At 50.5% G+C, this 17732-nt stretch overlaps 1 protein-coding gene across 1 annotated transcript in view; it reads left to right on the forward strand.

Moving 5' to 3' along the window:
* Positions 1-17732, forward strand: part of DSCAML1 (DS cell adhesion molecule like 1) — a 365718-nt gene that overhangs the window by 251318 nt on the left and 96668 nt on the right. Inside the window, exon 4 of the mRNA XM_027563620.1 lies at positions 15515-15661. Within this exon, the coding sequence (XP_027419421.1) occupies positions 15515-15661 (147 nt within the window). The remainder of the gene's footprint in view (positions 1-15514; positions 15662-17732) is intronic.

Genomic DNA, 17732 nt, shown 5'->3' on the forward strand with positions numbered 1-17732 from the left:
TGAGGTGTCTGTCCTCAAGGAGCTGTGGAGTCAGACCAGCTGGGTTCAAATCCCAGTTATGTTGTTTTCCAGCTGAGTGACTTGGGCAAGTTTCTGCATCTCTATGAGCCCACTCTCCTCATCTGTAAAATGGGAATGCTACTGCTGCTCTTGGGATTAAACTGGAGCCAGGCATGTGAACCATCTAACACCCTGACTTGGCACGCAATGAAAGTCCTTAAATGAGAAGTACCTCCCGACCACCCTCCCCTTTTCCTCCCCCCATGTGTTGCCACCAAGGAAGATGCCACTGATGCATTATTTAAATCAACAACAAAAAGCAAGTGTCTGGTGGAAGCTGGGTAAGGGGTACAGACCTTACAAATTAGGGGAGGAAGAGATGAGAGAGGGCTAGATGGGGGAGAGGAGGTTCCTAGGTACATAGGATGTAATTTAGAGCCCAGAGGTGCTGAGATTGCATGGCTCTGGGGGAAAGTGAATGCGCCGGAAGAGTTGGGGCAAGTGCTTCTGTGTTAACATCACTTCTTTGAGACAGACTTGTTTTGAGAACTGATGAGATACAAATGTGGATGGGACTGTGAGCATTTCTACCTTTCCTGATAAGCTGGCATCACTGGTGTGTCAGAGTCACGTTGATTAGCCTGTAAATAATAAAAACAGATGTTCAAAATAGCAAAACTGCCTAGGGAACAATCTAGAACCACCAACATGAGTGGTCACTCCAAGCTCCCAAGTGGGTTGAAGTAGACGTTAGATGGATCTCCCTTCCCTGGAAGCTGGGTAGTCATAGCAATGAGAGCTATTGCTTATTTGAACTTTCACCATGCAGGCACCAGTCAGGTGCTTTAATCCTTGCAACAGCTCCAACTCTGTGTGACTGGAACTATCACTGGCAGAATTTTAGAGAAGAATAAATGGAATCAGAGGGGTCAGGTATGTTGTGAAGATCACATGGATGGAGCCAAAGTTTGGCTGACTTCAGAGCCTAAGTACTTACCATGGGGAAAAGAAGGCTGAGACTCATGTGCTCGCCCCATTCATCATTCATTCACTCAACAGATATTTTTTTGAGCATCGCCACGTGCAGGTTGTTGTCCACAAAACTGAGCAGTCCCTGCCTTCATGGAGGTCATGGTCTCATTCACGAACACACCCTGGGCCAGGCCTGGGCAGTGCCAGGGACTGGAAGGCAGAGGTGAACAACCTACCAGCCGCTCTCAGCCCTTGGGGGCTCTGACCGCTCATCGTGGGAGCATTGTCTCTGCAGCGTGTGACACTGAAGGCCTCTGAAGCAGGCCTGGGGGCGGGAAGGTGGTGAGTCTGGAGGCAAAGACAGGAAGGACAGAAGGATGGTCTCCACTGCTGTGCAGGGCCCCTGGAGCCACATAAGATGACTTCGAGAGGCCATGGTACTGTGTCCCTTTTAGCCACACCCCCTTCTGGGACACTGTCAGATCAGCTTTCTCATCCCCATCGTCACCAAACAGAGCCCCAGGGAAGGAACAGGACAAGGGGAAGCGTGAGCTTCTGTGGGGCACTGTCTCTGCTGCAGACCAGAGGCCTCACAGGCCCCAGTGTCCTCAGCACCACCTTGTGGACAAGGGGCTGAGGCTGAGGGTCCCTCTCTGGGCCCTGCAGGTACTAAGTGGCAGGGCGGCTCTCCCACCTGCAGGTCTGTGCTCTGTCAGGTGTGTATTTGCAGCCCTAGCCCAGAGGTACTGGGGGTTCAGAAGAGTGATGCATGCGCTCTTTAAGGCACCTGCAATCTACTGGGGGTACAAGAATGATCCCGCGGAGCAGGTGGGAACATCCAAATGGGAAACTAGAGGCCCTTCTGGGTCCCAGGGTGCAGCCCCAGAATCTGAGTCTGCAGAAGGGGAGACGGTCTGCACTAGCTGGACTCTCTAGGGGCCTTCTAGAAGAAGGAGGGCTTGAGAAGGACCTCGCTGAGTGCAGGGGAGTGGATGGCCCTCAATGCAGAAAGGGACCAGTGGGAATGCCCGTGGTGCCAGGATGCATCAGAGCAAAAGCACAGCTTTGGGTTCAGATAGCTCTGCTTTGTGATTTGGGGCTGGTTGCTTTGAACCCTCTGATTCTCAGTGTCTTCATCTTTTTGAGAAGAAAAATCCTCTGCCACAGTAAGGCGAGATGAAAGGAGAAAGCCCCCAGCACAGTGCGTTTTCCTTCCCATTGTGTTGAGCCTTTACCCCAGAGCCGGGATGGAATCACAGCAGCAGCCAGGACCCACCCTGCCCTGCCCTCAACCAGCTTGCAGTCTTGGGACAGTGCCAGGTCTTGAGCGACAAGTGTTTAGAGAAGAGGACAGGAGACGGAAGACAGGTGGGAGCATCTTCTTGCAGAAGGGAGTGTGAGCTGAGCTCTGGGGGATGGGGGCAGCGGGAACTTTGGGAAGGAGGTGAGAGAAGTGTTCTGAGCAGCAGCAAAGCACGGGGAGGAGGCGGAAGCCGGGCACTGTGGAGGACAGAGGAAGGCCGTGGTGGCTGGAGCTGGGGCCAGGGCCAGAGGTGGAACGAAGGAGGGCCAGAGGAAGGATGGCAGGCCTCTGCCGCCCTGTTAAGCATTTGGGTCTTCATCCTAAGAAAAATGGGAAGCCACAGGATGATTTTCAGTGAGATCAGATGCTATAGTGAAGGGGAATAAATTAGGTGAGACCACCAGTGGGTATGGACACATAGTAGGCAGGCCCTTGATCCATAGTAGGGCATTTATGGTACACCCAGTGTGTGTGCTATGGGGCAAGCCCGAGCTCTGGGGAGGCAGTGGGGAGCAGAGAGCAAGGCCCTGGGGTCAGAATGGATCTCCTGTGTCTGACGCTTCAGAGCCAACCAGGGTGAAAGAAAAATGCCAGCTACTCTGCAGCTCATGGGGATTCTGGGTGTGGGTGGCCATTCAGAGGGAGGGACAGCGGGGTGAGGGTCTTGAAGACGAGCATGGAGGTTGATGGAGGCAGGGAGACGGTGACCATCCCTCCCCGCTCCTGCAGGCGACAGCCTGGCTACTGGGGTTCTGTCGAAGCAAGGCAGCCTTCCCAAATTGTAATAACAGTTATTTCTATTACACCATGAGCATCTGCCACAGGGCGCAAGGAGCTGCGTAACCCCCGCAGTGGGCACCATAAAAGTGGGGGTGGGGGCTCCAGGGGGAGGGTTGGAGGCCACTGCTCCCCGGCTGGGCTCCACCATGTGCGGCAGGAGGAGGGCTGAGAAGAAAGAGGCTTATTTCAGCACCCTGTTATTATGGCATCTTGTTTCCATAGTTTGTTCAACAAACCTCTCTCCCTCTCCGTCTCCCCCCACCGCTCGCCTCTTTTTTTTTCATCTTCCTCTCTCAGCAAATCCATTTAAATGCAATTCTATTCTTAAAGCGCCCCTCTCATGCATGTCTAATGAATGTCAGGGAAATGCTATTACAATGGGGCCGAGGAGGATCCGATCGGCAGTGTGTGTACAAGTCATTTGAAAGGAAGCCTGGGAGCGCTCCAGTTTTATTACAGCATAATTAGAAATAAAATCTTGTTGCAATAGGAGAATGAGAGATGTGTGCTAATCCTGTGGTGCAGGGAGATAGAGCTGTGTTTAGAGGAAAGGACTCAGGCAGAGAGAGAAGCTAGCCCCTGGCCCTCTCCAGTTTCCCCTCCCCGAGACTCTCCATCCGCGCTCCCACTGTGGTAACTCCAGCTCCCTGGGCGCTGCTCCAGACACAGCACAGACCCCCTTCTAGATCTCCGCTGCCCAGAGAGGTCAGTCAGCAGGCTCCTGGGGAGCTGAGCCTGGTCTTCCTGGAAATTTACATTCTCCCAGCTATGAGAGGCCAGTTGTGGGCAGTTGGGAGGTGCTAGGAATGGTTGGCTTGGGGTCTGAGACCTCAATCAAGTTCTGAGCTTGCTCACCTTATGAGAGTTATACATTCATTTATTCATTCAATCGTTCAGACCTTCAGTAACCACTGACCTTTTGTGTGCCAGGTACTGTGCTGGACATGTTCATTGACGTTTTTCACTCTCCTAGGAAACAGGTTCAGAGAGATTCTGTGACTCATCCAGCATCATTCAGCTTGAGAGAGGAGCACAGTTCCAACCCTGCATCTCACTCAGGCCAGACTTTCTCTGCTCCATCATGCTGTCAGCTTGCCGGGTCCTCCCGAGACTTCAGACACCTGTCCCTGCAGGAACCCCATCTCCTATAGAGCCCCGAAGGCAGAGCTGAAGATGGGGATCTGGCTGATCCCTCTTCCTCCTCCTCCTCGTTTCGCTCAGTCGTGTCTGACTCTTTGTGACCCCGTGGACTGTAGCCCGCCAGGCTCCTCTGTCCATGGGATTCTCCAGGCAAAAATAACAGAGTGGGTTGCGGTTTCCTTCTCCAGCTGATCCCTCCTATGGGGCAGAAACAGGCATCGCCCCTTAGTTCCACATCTTCTTCCCTGACCACTCGCCATCTCTTCTCAGAGGTGGCGGTGGTAGAGGAGGGGCAGAGGCTGTTTCCACAGGCCCCTGGGGACACATGTGGGAGGTGGTGCCACTTGGAACCTGTCATGCTAGCCCCCTGCCCAGCCTGGCATCATGGCTTTGGAGATGAATACAAGATCATGGTGTCTTCCCAAGCACCTGAGAGCCCCTGTGCCAGAAAGCAGTCACCTGTCACCTGTCCCTCAGAGGTTGTTAAGTTGCATACCAAAGGCCCCACCCTCCGTCCATCCAGGCTCCCTACAACCCAGATATGTTCAGTCTGCCTGATTTCAGTTCTGTGGGGAAAGAGCAGTGGGTCTGGAGACAGGAGACCTCTTCCGACAGCTCTACTCTGACCCAGACTGGCTGTGTGACCCTCTCTCAGCTCCCTCGGATGCCCCATGCAGCCGCAGGTCAGGCTGAATGGTTGATGCCGAGTGTGGACAAGGCTCCCTGAGTGATCGCAGCCCCATTCCCTACTCTGGTGCCCTGCCCACCTCATCCCTCCCTCTGCTCTCGGCGCCCTGAGGGGTCTGGGGACCAGTCTCTCCCCACCTCTCACGCTCTCACTCTCTGACCCAGCCTGTGAGATCCACCTGATGCCCGTCAGGACCAGCTCGTCCCTGTCCTCCTCCCCATTCCTGCCCTCCAGTCCTCACCCTGGTGTCGTATGGAGCACGACCCAACTCCAGAATCTTAGCACTGAGGGTCCTCAGGGAATAGCATGTCAGGAGGAGGAGTACATTCATCTTCTAGGGCTTCCATGACAAAATACCAGACCAGGTGGCTGAAGCAACAGAAATGTAGTTCTCATAGCTCTGGATGCTGGAAGCCCAAGTTCACAATACTGGGCCCTCTCTCCTTGGCTTTGAGACGGTCGCCCTCCCCAACATGGTCCGCCCTCTGTGCCCTCACATCCCTGGCATCTCTTCTTCCTATCAGGACGCCTGTCATATTGTATTAGGGACCCTTATGACAGCATTTAAACTCAGTTACCTCTTTAAAGGCCTAATGTCCCAAAACAGTCCCACTGTGGGGTAAGGCTTCAACAGGGGAATTTTGCGGGGACACAAATCAGTCCATAACTGGGCGGATCTAGGACTTAAAGCAGGCCAGCCAGAGCCAGGACTTGACTCCAGACTCCCCCGTAGCATCTCCACTATGCTGTAGCTCTCTTCCTGGGGTCTCGGGGATGGGATTACATCCTGGGGTCCAAGTGTGCAAGGAAAGCAGAGGAGGCAGAACCGGGCCTTGGCTTCCTTTGGGCTTTCCAAACCCAGGCTGGCAGGTTCCCCCAGGGCCCTCACCATCAGCAGGAATCACAAAGGAATGAGAGGAGGGTGCTTCGCAGAGTCAGCCTCAAATAGGTGCCCGTAGGCTGCCCTGGTGCCGGGCCCCCAACAGGGCTAACCCTGCCAGCCCTGAAGAACTGATCACCCCCACCCACCTGCCCTGGGAGGAGAGAGCAGTCCTGCGACTGGGGTGAGTCATCTCCTTAGTCTCAAGAACCACCCACAGGCTCCAAGCAGCAGGAGGACCCCTCTGTTTTGTAAATCTCTATTGGATAGAGCAGGAACTGGTAACCTGTATTGACTGCAGGTTTTTTTTGGGGGGGGGGAGTGGGAGTTCCCTGGGGGCCAAATGAGGCATCCTGAGGCCACCCTGGGAAACTCTGGGCTTGACAGATTGTCTCTTCTCACACAAGAGAACCAAAGAGACCAAAGCCTGATCTCAGAGAAAAGCTTCATACATCCCTCCTGCCTCTCTCCCCCTACTCCACACCTCCCGTTGCTTCCTGGGACCTTCCTTGTCAGGGTCGCCCACCCCCAGCTTCTCTCTACTGCCAGGACTTATTCATTCAACACAATGCCTGCACAAATACCTACACCCCACAGACGTGTCATGGACACGTATGCCCTGTGCTTTTACATGCTTCATATTATGCAACAACATGAAGTATGTTATTACTTCTTATGGTAATAGCCTCTCCTTACATGTGTACAGTGCAGTACAGGTCACAAAGCCCTTTCATGGCCATCATCACATGGACACTACAAAAGAACCCTGTGAGCCCAGAGACACCAGGGGTGAGGGTCCCCAGTTTGGAGATGAGAGATCAGAATCCCAGAAACATTAAGGGGTTTTCCTAAATCCACACACCGGTAGGTTGGTAGGTCTCAAATCTCCCATTTCTGGCTCCAAATACAGTGCTCCATACACCCACTGTAGCACAGGCCCCTCCTGAGCTGCTGCGTGGGGCTTCCCTGGTGGCTCCCACCTGCAGATGCTGAAGACGTGGAGTCGATCCCTGGGGAAGATCCCCTGAAGGAGGAAATGGCAACCCACTCCAGTACTCTTGCCTGGAGAATCCCCATGGACAGAGGAGCCTGGCGGACTACAGTCCACGGGGTCACAAAGAGTCAGACACGACTGAGCGACAACAAGCTGCTACAGGTCCCTGGACACAAGGTTCCTTTCTCAAAGGCCCAGCTCTGGAAGCCTCTAAGATGCAGCAGACTGAACTCACCCCAAGGCAGGAGAGACGGAGTCACTCAGGGCAGTTCAGTTCTTGAGCCCACCTGTTTGCAGAGGGGCGGGGTGCCACGCTGCCACCATGGCTGTATTACGTTACCTCGTCTGACTGTCGGCCCCTGGGACTCTCATGTGGTTCCATCCTGGAACAGCGAGCTCTGTTAGTGGGCGAGGGCAGCGTTTCTGCTCCAGTCTCCTAAGGAGGAGGCAGGTCTTGATCAGGGACGGATAATGGGGGTTGAGCTTCAGGCCAGCTAGAGAGGAGGTGTCCTTGTCCCTCCCTCTCCCTGGGCCTAGCCTCCGTGTGTCCCCACGTGTTTTAGGAGCTCCTAGGCAGTGTAGAGTCACCCCCTGGGTTGGGGGCTGACCCTGAAGATGAGTCAGCCAAGGTGTACACTCCAGATTGCCCAGCTCTGGTCACTGTTTATCTCCTTTTTTTTTTTTTTTTTTTTTTAGCTCAGTCTGGTTTTAGTGTCTCAGCTTGGAGCTAGGGGACTGAGACAAGGATCAGTGGCCTCACGGGGGAGCAGCGGCCCAAATCATTGCAGTGTGGCAGCAGGGGTTAGAGGGGGAAGAGACCCCAGGGTGGGAGGGACCTCGGCGCAGGACCCAGGCCTGAGGTGCAGCAGTCTCAGCCCATTGGGCGTGCCTGCTCTGCTGCAGGATTCATTCAGTCAGCACGTGCTAACTGAGCATCTAGTGAGCCAGGCACATTCTGGAGTTGGATGCTAAAATAACTCCTTCTCTCAACACCATGTGCTCTGAAGACAAGAATTTTGATAAAGGGGTCAGGCAAGGCCTCTCCAAGGAGCTGGCATTTCAGCTGAGACTGAATGGGACGGGGTGTGAGTCAAGGAAAGAGCATGCCATTTCTACCCCAAAAGGCCTGGGGGTAGAAATGAGCACATGCACACTGATTTGACTTGAAAAACCACTGTAACAGATGATGTTCAAGAGGTCTCGCCACTCAGCTTTCTTTAAGCTAAGAATTTTTAAATTGCTAGGAGGAAGGAAACTTAAAGAGTATCAGTTTATTTCCCTCACTTAATACTTACATCTTCTTTGCAGTATCTCAGTGCTTCTTCAGCCTCTACTGAATTACCTCTGGTGACAAGACACTCACTACCTATCAAACACACTCATTCCAGTTCTTCATAATCTTGACTTTTAACATGTTAATTGTGGTAAAATACATGTAAAATTTTACATCTTAACCATTTTAAGTGTTCAGTAGCGTTTCAGCTTAAAGTTCACTAATGTTTAACATCACCGATGAGAGGGTTGGATGGTAACACTGATTCAATGGACATGGACTTGGGCAAACTCCAGGAGTTAGTGAGGGACAGGGAGGCCTGGCTTGCTGCAATCCATGGGGTTCCAAAGAGTTGGACACGACTTGGTGGCTGAACAACAGCAAGAAACACGTTAAACAACTCATTCCACCCTCTGTCTAGCCCTTGGCAACCACCATTCTCTCTGTGTCGGGGAATCTCACTATTGTAGGTACCTCTTATAAGTAGGGTCGTACTGTATTTGTCCCTTTGTGTCTGGCTTATTTCACTTACATGATGTCCTCAAGGTTCGTCCGTGTTACAGCAATGTGACAGAATTTCCTTCCTTTTAAAGGCTGAGTAATATTCCATTGTATGTATAGACCTCATTTTCTTTATCCATTCACCCATCAATGGACACTTGTCTTGCTTCCTTCTCTTGGCTATTGTGAGTAATGCTGCTATAAACAGGGGTAAACAGGTATCTTTTCAACACCCTGCTTTCAATTCTTTTGGATATATTCCCAGAAGTGGAGTTGCTGGATCATATAGTAATTCTATTTTTAATTTTTTTAAGGAATTACCATACCATTAAATCTTGACTTTTGAATGTTCACAAATAGTTATTTTTGAAGGTCTAATTGAGTAGAGGAAATGATTAGCAGTGGCAAGAGGTTTGCCAGACATAGAAACACTCAGAAATGGGAGTGGGCTAGTCTGGGAAGGCTTCCTGGAGGAGGCAAATTTAGAGCTGGGAGCTGGTTTTTCTGAGTCGCACATGAGGATTAAACAACGGTAGAATTTGGGGAAGTTTCTTTCATTTATTCATTCATGTATTTATTCATTGCATTCTGGGGATATTTATCAAGGGTCTATTTTGCAACCAACACTGCTTTCGCACTGAATGAAATGGGAAACTATTGGAGGGCTTTAAGCAAAGGAGCTGCGTGAATCTGACTGAGGCTTTAAAGCATCACTCTGGCGGCCTGCTGGGAACAGATGGAGTGGGAGCAGAAGCAGGGAGGCCAGTAAAGAAGCTGCTGTCCTGCTCCATTTCCTCCTTTGCTCTAGAGGCTGGGTGGGATCTGTCCAGTTCACACCTTCCAGCAAACCCTCACCACCCCCGCTCCTCTGCCTAGGACCCTCTCCCTACCAACTCACGCCTTCCGAGAGCAGGGAGAGAGAGGGGCCCACCATTGCAGAGGGCAGATTTTTCTCCCCCAGCCTTCAAGGGCCGCCAGGAGCCCTGAGGTTTCTGAGCATTACCTCTCTGTGATTACTACAGCTCCAGGGAGTCTCCAAGGCCCAGCTCTCTGACCTCTTGGAAAAAGACAGAAAAGTTGCTGTCAGCTCAGTTATCACTTGTGTCCAGGGCCTCTGAATGGCCAAGAAGGGCCTCCTTTAGTTCCAGGTTCCTGAGAGGAAGGGGGAGACTGCAAGAAACCTGGCCATGGGAGGGGGCAGAGAGCCCCCAACAGTGGCCAGCCCTCCATCTCTTGAGATGGAGCCACTTGTGCTGACATTTAACGAGTACCACCCAAGTGCTGGAGACGGTCCCATGCAGTAACTCATCTTTCATCTAGTTCTTCCAATACTTCCAACAACTGTGTGACCTAAGTCCTATTATTTATTATCTGCATTTTCCTGAAGCAGAAATGGGACTCAGAGAAGTCTGGTGTGATATAGAGACATCCACTGTCAGAGTGAAGGGCCTTACAGTTTAGTTAATCCAGTGGTTCTCCACCCTGGCTTCACATTACATCACCCAGAAAGCTTTTTAAAAATACCAATTTCCAGGCCACACCCCTAGAGATTCTGAGTTTAATTTTAAAAGCTCCTTAGATGATTCTAATATACAAACATAGTTAAAAACACATATCTCCTCCACCTTTTCCCTCTTTGTACGGGTGGGGAAGCTGAGGGCCTGAGAGAGGACTGGACTTCCCTCGGGTCACCCTGCATCCATTTCCCAGGGCTGCCTAAACAAATGACCACAAAGGGGTGGCTTAAAGCCACAGAGATTCACTGTGTCACGATTCTGGAGGCCAAAAGTCCAAGATCAAGGTGTGGGCAGGGCCCTGCTCCCTCTGCAGGCTCACAGAGGTGGGGGTGGTGGGGGGGCGGGCAGTGAGGAATCTTTTCTTGCCTCTTGTCTGGTTTCTGGGGTCACTGGCAATCCTTGGCTTTTTTTTTTTTTTTTTTGACCATGCCACCCAACATATGGGATCTTAGTTCCCCAACCAGATATCAAACCCATACATTGGAAGCATGGAGGCTTAACCACTGGACCACCAGGGAAGTCCGGTCCTTGGTTTTCTCTGCTCATAGTTACATCACTGCAATCTCCACCTCCATCTTCACAGGCCTTCTCCCTGTATGTCCCTGCCTGTGTCCAAATTTCCCTCTTCTTATAAGGACATCAGTCATACTGGATTTGGGATTGACCTTATTCCATTATGATCTCATTTTAACTTGATTCTGTTTGCATTCACAAGCTCTGTATGGACACTTTTGTGGGGGACACTATTCCACCCAGGATATGCCTCCTCATTAGTGGCGGAGCTAGGGTGCAAATTCAGTCTCCTAAGTCTCAGTCCTGGGCTTGTCCCCAATGCTGGGTGTCTTGGCCCCTCTTTATCTTCCTCTTCTCACTAATGGCTTCCATTGAGCCCCCTCCACACCCTTTACCAGCCCCCATTACTAAAGGCTCAAGCTTCCCTGGTAGAAGAACATTCTTCTAACTGTGGAATCCCAGAGGGCAGAAGCCAGATTCAGGACTTCCCCATGGAACCCAGTTGAGCACACAGGGATGCTCCATGGAGACTTGATAAATGGAGCCAAACTATCGAATGGATGAGTGTGCCTTTGTGAGGAAGTGAAGACCCCTCCGATAGAAGCAATCAAGCAGAGGCTGGCTAAATGTATGTCTCTATAAGAGGTGCTGTTATTCTGGGAGAGTCAGCGTAGCACAGAGCTTTAGAGGAATGTAAAAAGTAGACTAATGGTCTAGGCGCTACACCTTATTTGCTGTGTGACTGTGGGTGGTTTATTTAACCTCTCTGTGCTTTGGTTAGTAACAACAATAATATCCATTCCAAAGGAGTGTGGGGATTAAATGAGATAATGTTCATAAAGTCCTTGGCCTAACATGTAATGGGTGCTCCATAAACCAGATCACCAGGAGAAAGGATAGTAGAGTATTCAAGTAATAATAGAAAGAAAAGGATTCATTAACCACGCACAGCACTCCCCGGTCTTGGGTGTGTTCACAGACGATACTGCAGACTTTGAGATGTGACAGACAGGCATCGCCAAAGGCAGAGTCCACACTGCAGCACAGTTCCATGCCCTCATCCTAGAGCCTAAGGGAAAATGACCCTCCGTGAGCACACTCTTGACATTTAGAGTACAACAGTTGTTGTCACTCTGACTTGACCACTAAATGTCATTAGCACACCCCTAAGTTTTGGTAACAACCAAAAATGCTCCCAGACACACATGTCCAAGTGGCCTCAGGGTGGAGGCCAGACATGGTGGTCCTGCCTACTACTCCATCTTTCCTCCAGCTGGACGCAGCCTACCCCAAGGAGGAGAAACCAAGACATTGGGATGATAATGGCTCCTCTCCCCAATCCAAGGACAGGTGGTCCCACTGGGCTGCAGAGGATGAGCTGCCAGACTGCCAGGGCAGCCCCCTGGAGCCAGCCTCGGAGGCTAGCTGTGTTTGGAGTCCCGGACCCTCTGAACCCCCCACCAGCAGACTGTGCCTCCTCCCCCTCCACACCGAATGCCTCTCACTCCACAGGCCCCCTTCTCCATCCTTCCCCAGCAGGGCCCATCATCTGATTCTCATCAAACATGCAGAACTGATGTCGCACACGTCCCCCCAGTGGGGATTAACATAATACCCCTGATTTCTCCCTCCCCTCTTACTCGCCATGCATCCCCCTGACTGCAGCCTGCCTTTGTTTCAGGAGGAGCGATACACTGTATCTGGAAATGTTACTGCAATTAAATATGCACAAGAAGGGGGGAAGGGAGGGGGAAAATGAGGACAATGAAGGATGTGAAACATCAGATGCAGCAGCTGCTTGTTGCTATAGAAACCTCAGATCCCCACCACCATCACCACAGCACCCCTCCCCAACTTAAAATTCCTCAGGGCCAAGTGCACCATTGCTGGTGTCGATCTGAGGATAACAGGGTCCTGGCTATCCAGGCTGGAGCACCTGTGGGCCACTAGGGCTGATTTTCGGGCGTTTCCTGTTTTTCCTCATCCCACCACCTCCAACCCTCGTACTTCTGATTGGCAGCAACACCCTCCAGTCGTCCTGCATTCCAGCCGCAGTTACATAATAAATTACAAGAGCGCTTCCACGTTTGACTTTGGGATGTCACAACATGGAGACAAAGCAGCAGGTGCAGAGTCTGGGTGGGGAGCCTGGCTTCCTCCATGCTTCCTGCAGGTCCTCTGACTGCTGGCAGCAGAGCCGGCTCCTTCCTGCCTCCTTTTCTTTTTTTACCCACAGTGCTGAGTGGGGGTCTACACGGCATGGTCTTCGTGTTGGAGGGGGCAGGGCGGGGGTCCACAAGCTCCAGGCAGCCTTCCAGCTGGCCAAGTGTTCCTCTAAGGAAATCCAACAAGATGCTACTCGGTGGGGATCTGCATGAAGTCCCAGACCCAGACCCACTTAGCCAAGAGTGTCCAAGAGTGGAGAGAAGGAAGGTAGCCTAGGTATAGCTTGTGGACACATGACAAGGACCTTTAAATCAGAGTATGAAGCAGTAGTAAAATTGATCTTTCCCCTCATCCCTACTCAATTCCCCCTGAAAAGTTAATGCAGCTTAGGTGGGTAGTTGGTAGCCCTGCTCTATTCTGCCCTGCTCAGATAAGCTGTTTGTTAGACCCCACCCTCAGCAAAATGCCTGGCACCTAGCAGGTCTGCTGTTCAGTCTCTAAATCGTGTCTGACTCTTTGTGACCCCTTGGACTGTAGCTCGCCAGGCTCTTCTGTCCATGGTATTTCCCAGCAAGCATACTGGGGTGGGCTGCCATTTCCTTCTCCAGGAGACCTGGTCATGTACAAAGGTATATGGAAGGGAGAGAAGAGAAGGGGGGTGGGGGAAGTGGGAAAGAGGGAGGAAAAATTAAGAAATTTGTAGATAAACCAAAGTTTATTAAGAAGCCAGAGATCAACTAGATTGAAGAAGCTGTTTGAAACCCTACTATATAACAATTAAAAAAATATAATCCTTAAGACTCATGAAAAGTCAAACAGCCTGATTGCTGCCTTCCAGTGTGTGAGGGAGTGTATCAGTCACATGAGTTTAGGCTGCTCTGTAGGGCTCCAATGAGTAGAAACCAGGACCCATGGAGACCAGTTGTGACCAAGGAAGATCTTTCTCCAAGTCAGCACCGTCAACTTTGCAGTGGGTCACTGAATGAGGTAGTGAGTTCCCCAGCCCTGGAGGTATTCACATGAAAGCCAGAGAAGCTTTGTCAAAGATGCAGTCAAATGCATTCAGCTTTTCAACCCTGCAGATCTACAGGTTTCATTGTTGGAAAATGTCCTTTCAGGAGGTCCCTGTCCATGGTGCTGAGATCTTGGGCTTTTGCTTGGCAGGATGAGACACCACAGAATACTAACGGGAGAGTGTCAGAGCTCTTGACTGAGAAGGTTCACTCAGCCCCCAGGTGGGAGGAAGCAGACCTCAAATAACAGGATTTGAAGTGGATGGGGCTCCCCAAAATGTTTCCTTGTGAAAGCCTGGCAGTCTGGTGTTAGCAAGTCCTTTGTCTGAGGTCAGCATTACCCTCTCTCCAGCAGCTTTCTTGTAAGTCATCATCACTGTCCTGATTCTGATGCCCCCTCTGGTGGAAATGGCAGCCTGGGCTCTTCTGTGTCTGCCTGGGGAAGCAGCTATGCCCTCAGAGAGCAAGGCTGAGGGACCCTAGGTTAGCCTCTCCATCTCAATCTGGCTGGATCTTGGGTGGGAGACCGCAAGCTTAGAGAGTCCCAAAGCCAAATACAAGCCTTTCCCCAACCTTGAGTCCATATTCTCCCCATTTTAAAATCAGCCCTAAAAAAAAAGCAAAAAACAAAAAACAAAAAAAAACCAGCCATAACTAGCTCAAGTTCAGGGTTTGCCTTAGGATCTTGGATGAGGAAATCCACTCTACCTCGCAGTAGAGTCTTATAATCAGCCAGATGGGTGAAACTACTCTGTCCTTTCCACTTCCCAGCCAAGTCACGGCAGTGAGACTACAGAGAGGACAGGGAAAGTAAAACAGCGCAAGCGCCTTTGCCTTGAATGATGGGGACTTCCCTAGTGGTCCACTGGCTAAGACTCTGTGTTCCCAATGCAAGGGGCCTGGGTTTGATCCTTGGTTAGGGAACTGGATCCCCCATGCCACAACTAAGGATCCTGCATGCCACAGCTAAGACCTGGCACAGCCAAATAAGCAAAATAAATAAATAAATAATTTTTTTAAAAAAAGAACTGCATGATGAATTAGCATCGTAGATCTGCATCTCCACACCCCCTCTCTTAGTATAACTTAGTCTCAGTAATTGTTTCTTGAGTGAATAAATAACTGACATTGAAGGAAAAGGATTTAGGCTTGTTTGGCTCAGTGCAGAGGGAGAGCTAGGAGCTGGCGAAAGGCCTGAGTTCTGATCCACTTACTGCCTGTGTGATTTTAAAATGGGGATGACACCTCAAACAGTTGTAAGAAGAAACAAGCAATGATTGTTAAAGCTTTGCAAACTCTCGCCAAGAGATAGGAAAGAGGAGGACTGTTGCTCCATAATTGAGCACTTGCTGAGTGCCAGACACTTTATTGTTTTTGTCATCATTATATCCACTCCATGAAGTAGTGTTTACACTCTGTTGTGCAGATAAGACTCAGAGAGGTTAATTAACTTTCCCACAGGCACACAGCTAATAAGTGGAAGAGTCAGATTGGAACCCAGATCTTGACTCCAAAGCCCAGCATCTTCCTGTGAAAAGCTGAAGCATCTACACTTAAAGGAATAATTATCGTGATTTCTCTTTGTTTACACATGGAAAATGCTCATCTGTGAGAGATGCTCTCCTCACAGCTTCAGCCCCCTTTCCCCATCATCTCCCATCCCCCGGGGAACAGGGCAACCTGGCTGAGCAGAAGTCCAGCTCCAGGCCCGAGTTGCTTCTGGGGGCAGGTCCCGCCAGAGAAGTAATCAACTGTGTCCTGATTATGTCTCCAGAGAACAGGTTTCTTATCACTTCCCACGGCGGGCTGTACATCTCTGACGTGCAGAAGGAGGACGCCCTCTCCACCTACCGCTGCATCACCAAGCACAAGTATAGCGGGGAGACCCGGCAGAGCAACGGGGCCCGCCTCTCTGTGACAGGTAGGCCAGAGGGCTGGAGAGGAAGGGCGGGCACCGGCCTGCCCCTGAGACCGGGTGGGCGTGCTGACACCATGGAGCAGGGAGTCTGCCGTGTAATCAGGGTATTCAGGAGGAGCAGATTCAGGAACACAGGCACAGAAAGCACCGAGCAGACCTTATCTGGTTTGATCTGGGATATGTCTCATATAAAGAACTCTGCACTTCAGTTCTTTTCAGGCGTCTACCTGAGAAAGCTGAATGCCCCTGAAGAACTGTTGGTTGATTTTGTTTAGTCACTAGGTCATGTCCATTTCTTTGTAACCCCATGGACTGTAGCCTCCAGCCTCCTCTGTCCATGGGATATTCCAGGCAAGAATACTGAAGTGGGTAGCCATTTCCTTCTCCAGGGGATCTTTCTGACCCAGGGATCAAACCCACGTCTCCTGCGTTGGCAGGCAGATTCTTTACCACTGTACCATTTATCAAATACTGGGGGATATGGAGCCCATCCCCTCTCCTTTTTTTGCCTTTGACGCCTGGAAGCTCATAGATATAATCTACTGCTCCAACGCAATAATGATTGGATTTGATTGGATTAGGGAGACTTTGTATTTCCTTGTGTCTCTATTTTTTTTAAGATTCTATTAGTTTATTTATTTTTGAATACATATATATCTTTCATTAGGGGCTTCCCCAGTGGCTTAGCAGTTAAGAATCAGTCTGCAATGTAGTGGCTTCAGGAGACACAGGTTTGACCCCTGGGTGGAGGATATCCACTGGAGAAGGGCATGGCAACCCACTCCAGTATTCTTGCCTGGAGAATCCCATAGACAGAGGAGCCTGGCAGGCTACAGTCCATAGCGTCGCGGAGTCGGATACGACTGAAGTGACTGAGCACACGTGCTCGTATCTTTTATTATAGCCTACCTCACAACATTTGAAAGTAGGCAAACACAGGTAAAAAAAAATCTCTAAATTAAGTAAAGGATCTTTTTTCTGGAATGATTATAGCTTCTTACAGAAGGATGGAAGCTGCTATTTCCTGAATCTCCATGTGCCAGAAATTTAGTTTATGTACTGTCTCTTAGGCACTATCATAGCCGGGTGAGGTGTGCACTGTGCTCCGTACTTCTATAGGTAAGAAAATCAGACCTTAGGGAAGCCAAGCCACTTATCCCAACTGTTTAACCAGTGGGAGGCACAGCCAGAATTCACATCCTCCAGCCACAGACCCCCATGGAAGGGGCTAACTGAACACCATGCAGATGCCCCAGTTACAGAGGAAAGGTCACCTGGCGCTCTTCAGGGGAGGCCTCCTGGAGTAGCGCTTTTCAGACTCTTGACAGTGATCCTCAGACATCATCACCGGTGCCATGCATGCTGGTGTTTCCTACCAGACGCACTGTGACGCACTCTGATATTTCCTATTCTACTCTATCCTGTCTCGGTTTATCTAAATGCTGGTCACCACTCACCACATGGATTCCATCACTTCCTAACCGTGTGTGACCTGCAATTTGAAGATCCCTGCTCTTATGGAAGCGGGGTCAGAGTAGCTTCTGGAAGGAAGATGAACTGATTGTCAGAACACCTGGTTTGGAGACTAGTACCACCAAATCACTCAACCCCTTTGGGTCTCTGTAAAAACAAGCTAGATTAGGTGACTTCTCAAATTCCATTTTTTGTGTGTGTGTGTGTGGAGTATAGTTGCTTTGGGCTTCCCTGGTGGCTCAGAATATGCCTGCTATGGAGGAGACCTGGGTTCAATCCCTGGGTCTGGAAGATCCCCTGCAGGAGAAAATGGCAACCCACTCCAGTATTCTTGCCTGGAGAATTCCATGGACAGAGGAGCCTGGCAGTCTACAGTCGATGGGGTTGCAGAGAGTTAGACATGACTGAGCAACTAACATATGGCTTATATAGCTGCTTTCCAATGTTGTATTCGTTTCTACTGTACAGCAAAGTGAATCAGCTCTATGTATACACATATCTCAGCTTTTTTTGGATTTCTTTCCCATTAAGGTGACCACCAAGCACTGAGTAGTTTCCTGTGCTACACAGTCGGTTCTCATTAGTTATCTGTTTTATACAC

The sequence above is a fragment of the Bos indicus x Bos taurus genome, chromosome 15, assembly GCF_003369695.1.
Source record: "Bos indicus x Bos taurus breed Angus x Brahman F1 hybrid chromosome 15, Bos_hybrid_MaternalHap_v2.0, whole genome shotgun sequence".
Classification (NCBI taxonomy): Eukaryota; Metazoa; Chordata; class Mammalia; order Artiodactyla; family Bovidae; genus Bos; species Bos indicus x Bos taurus.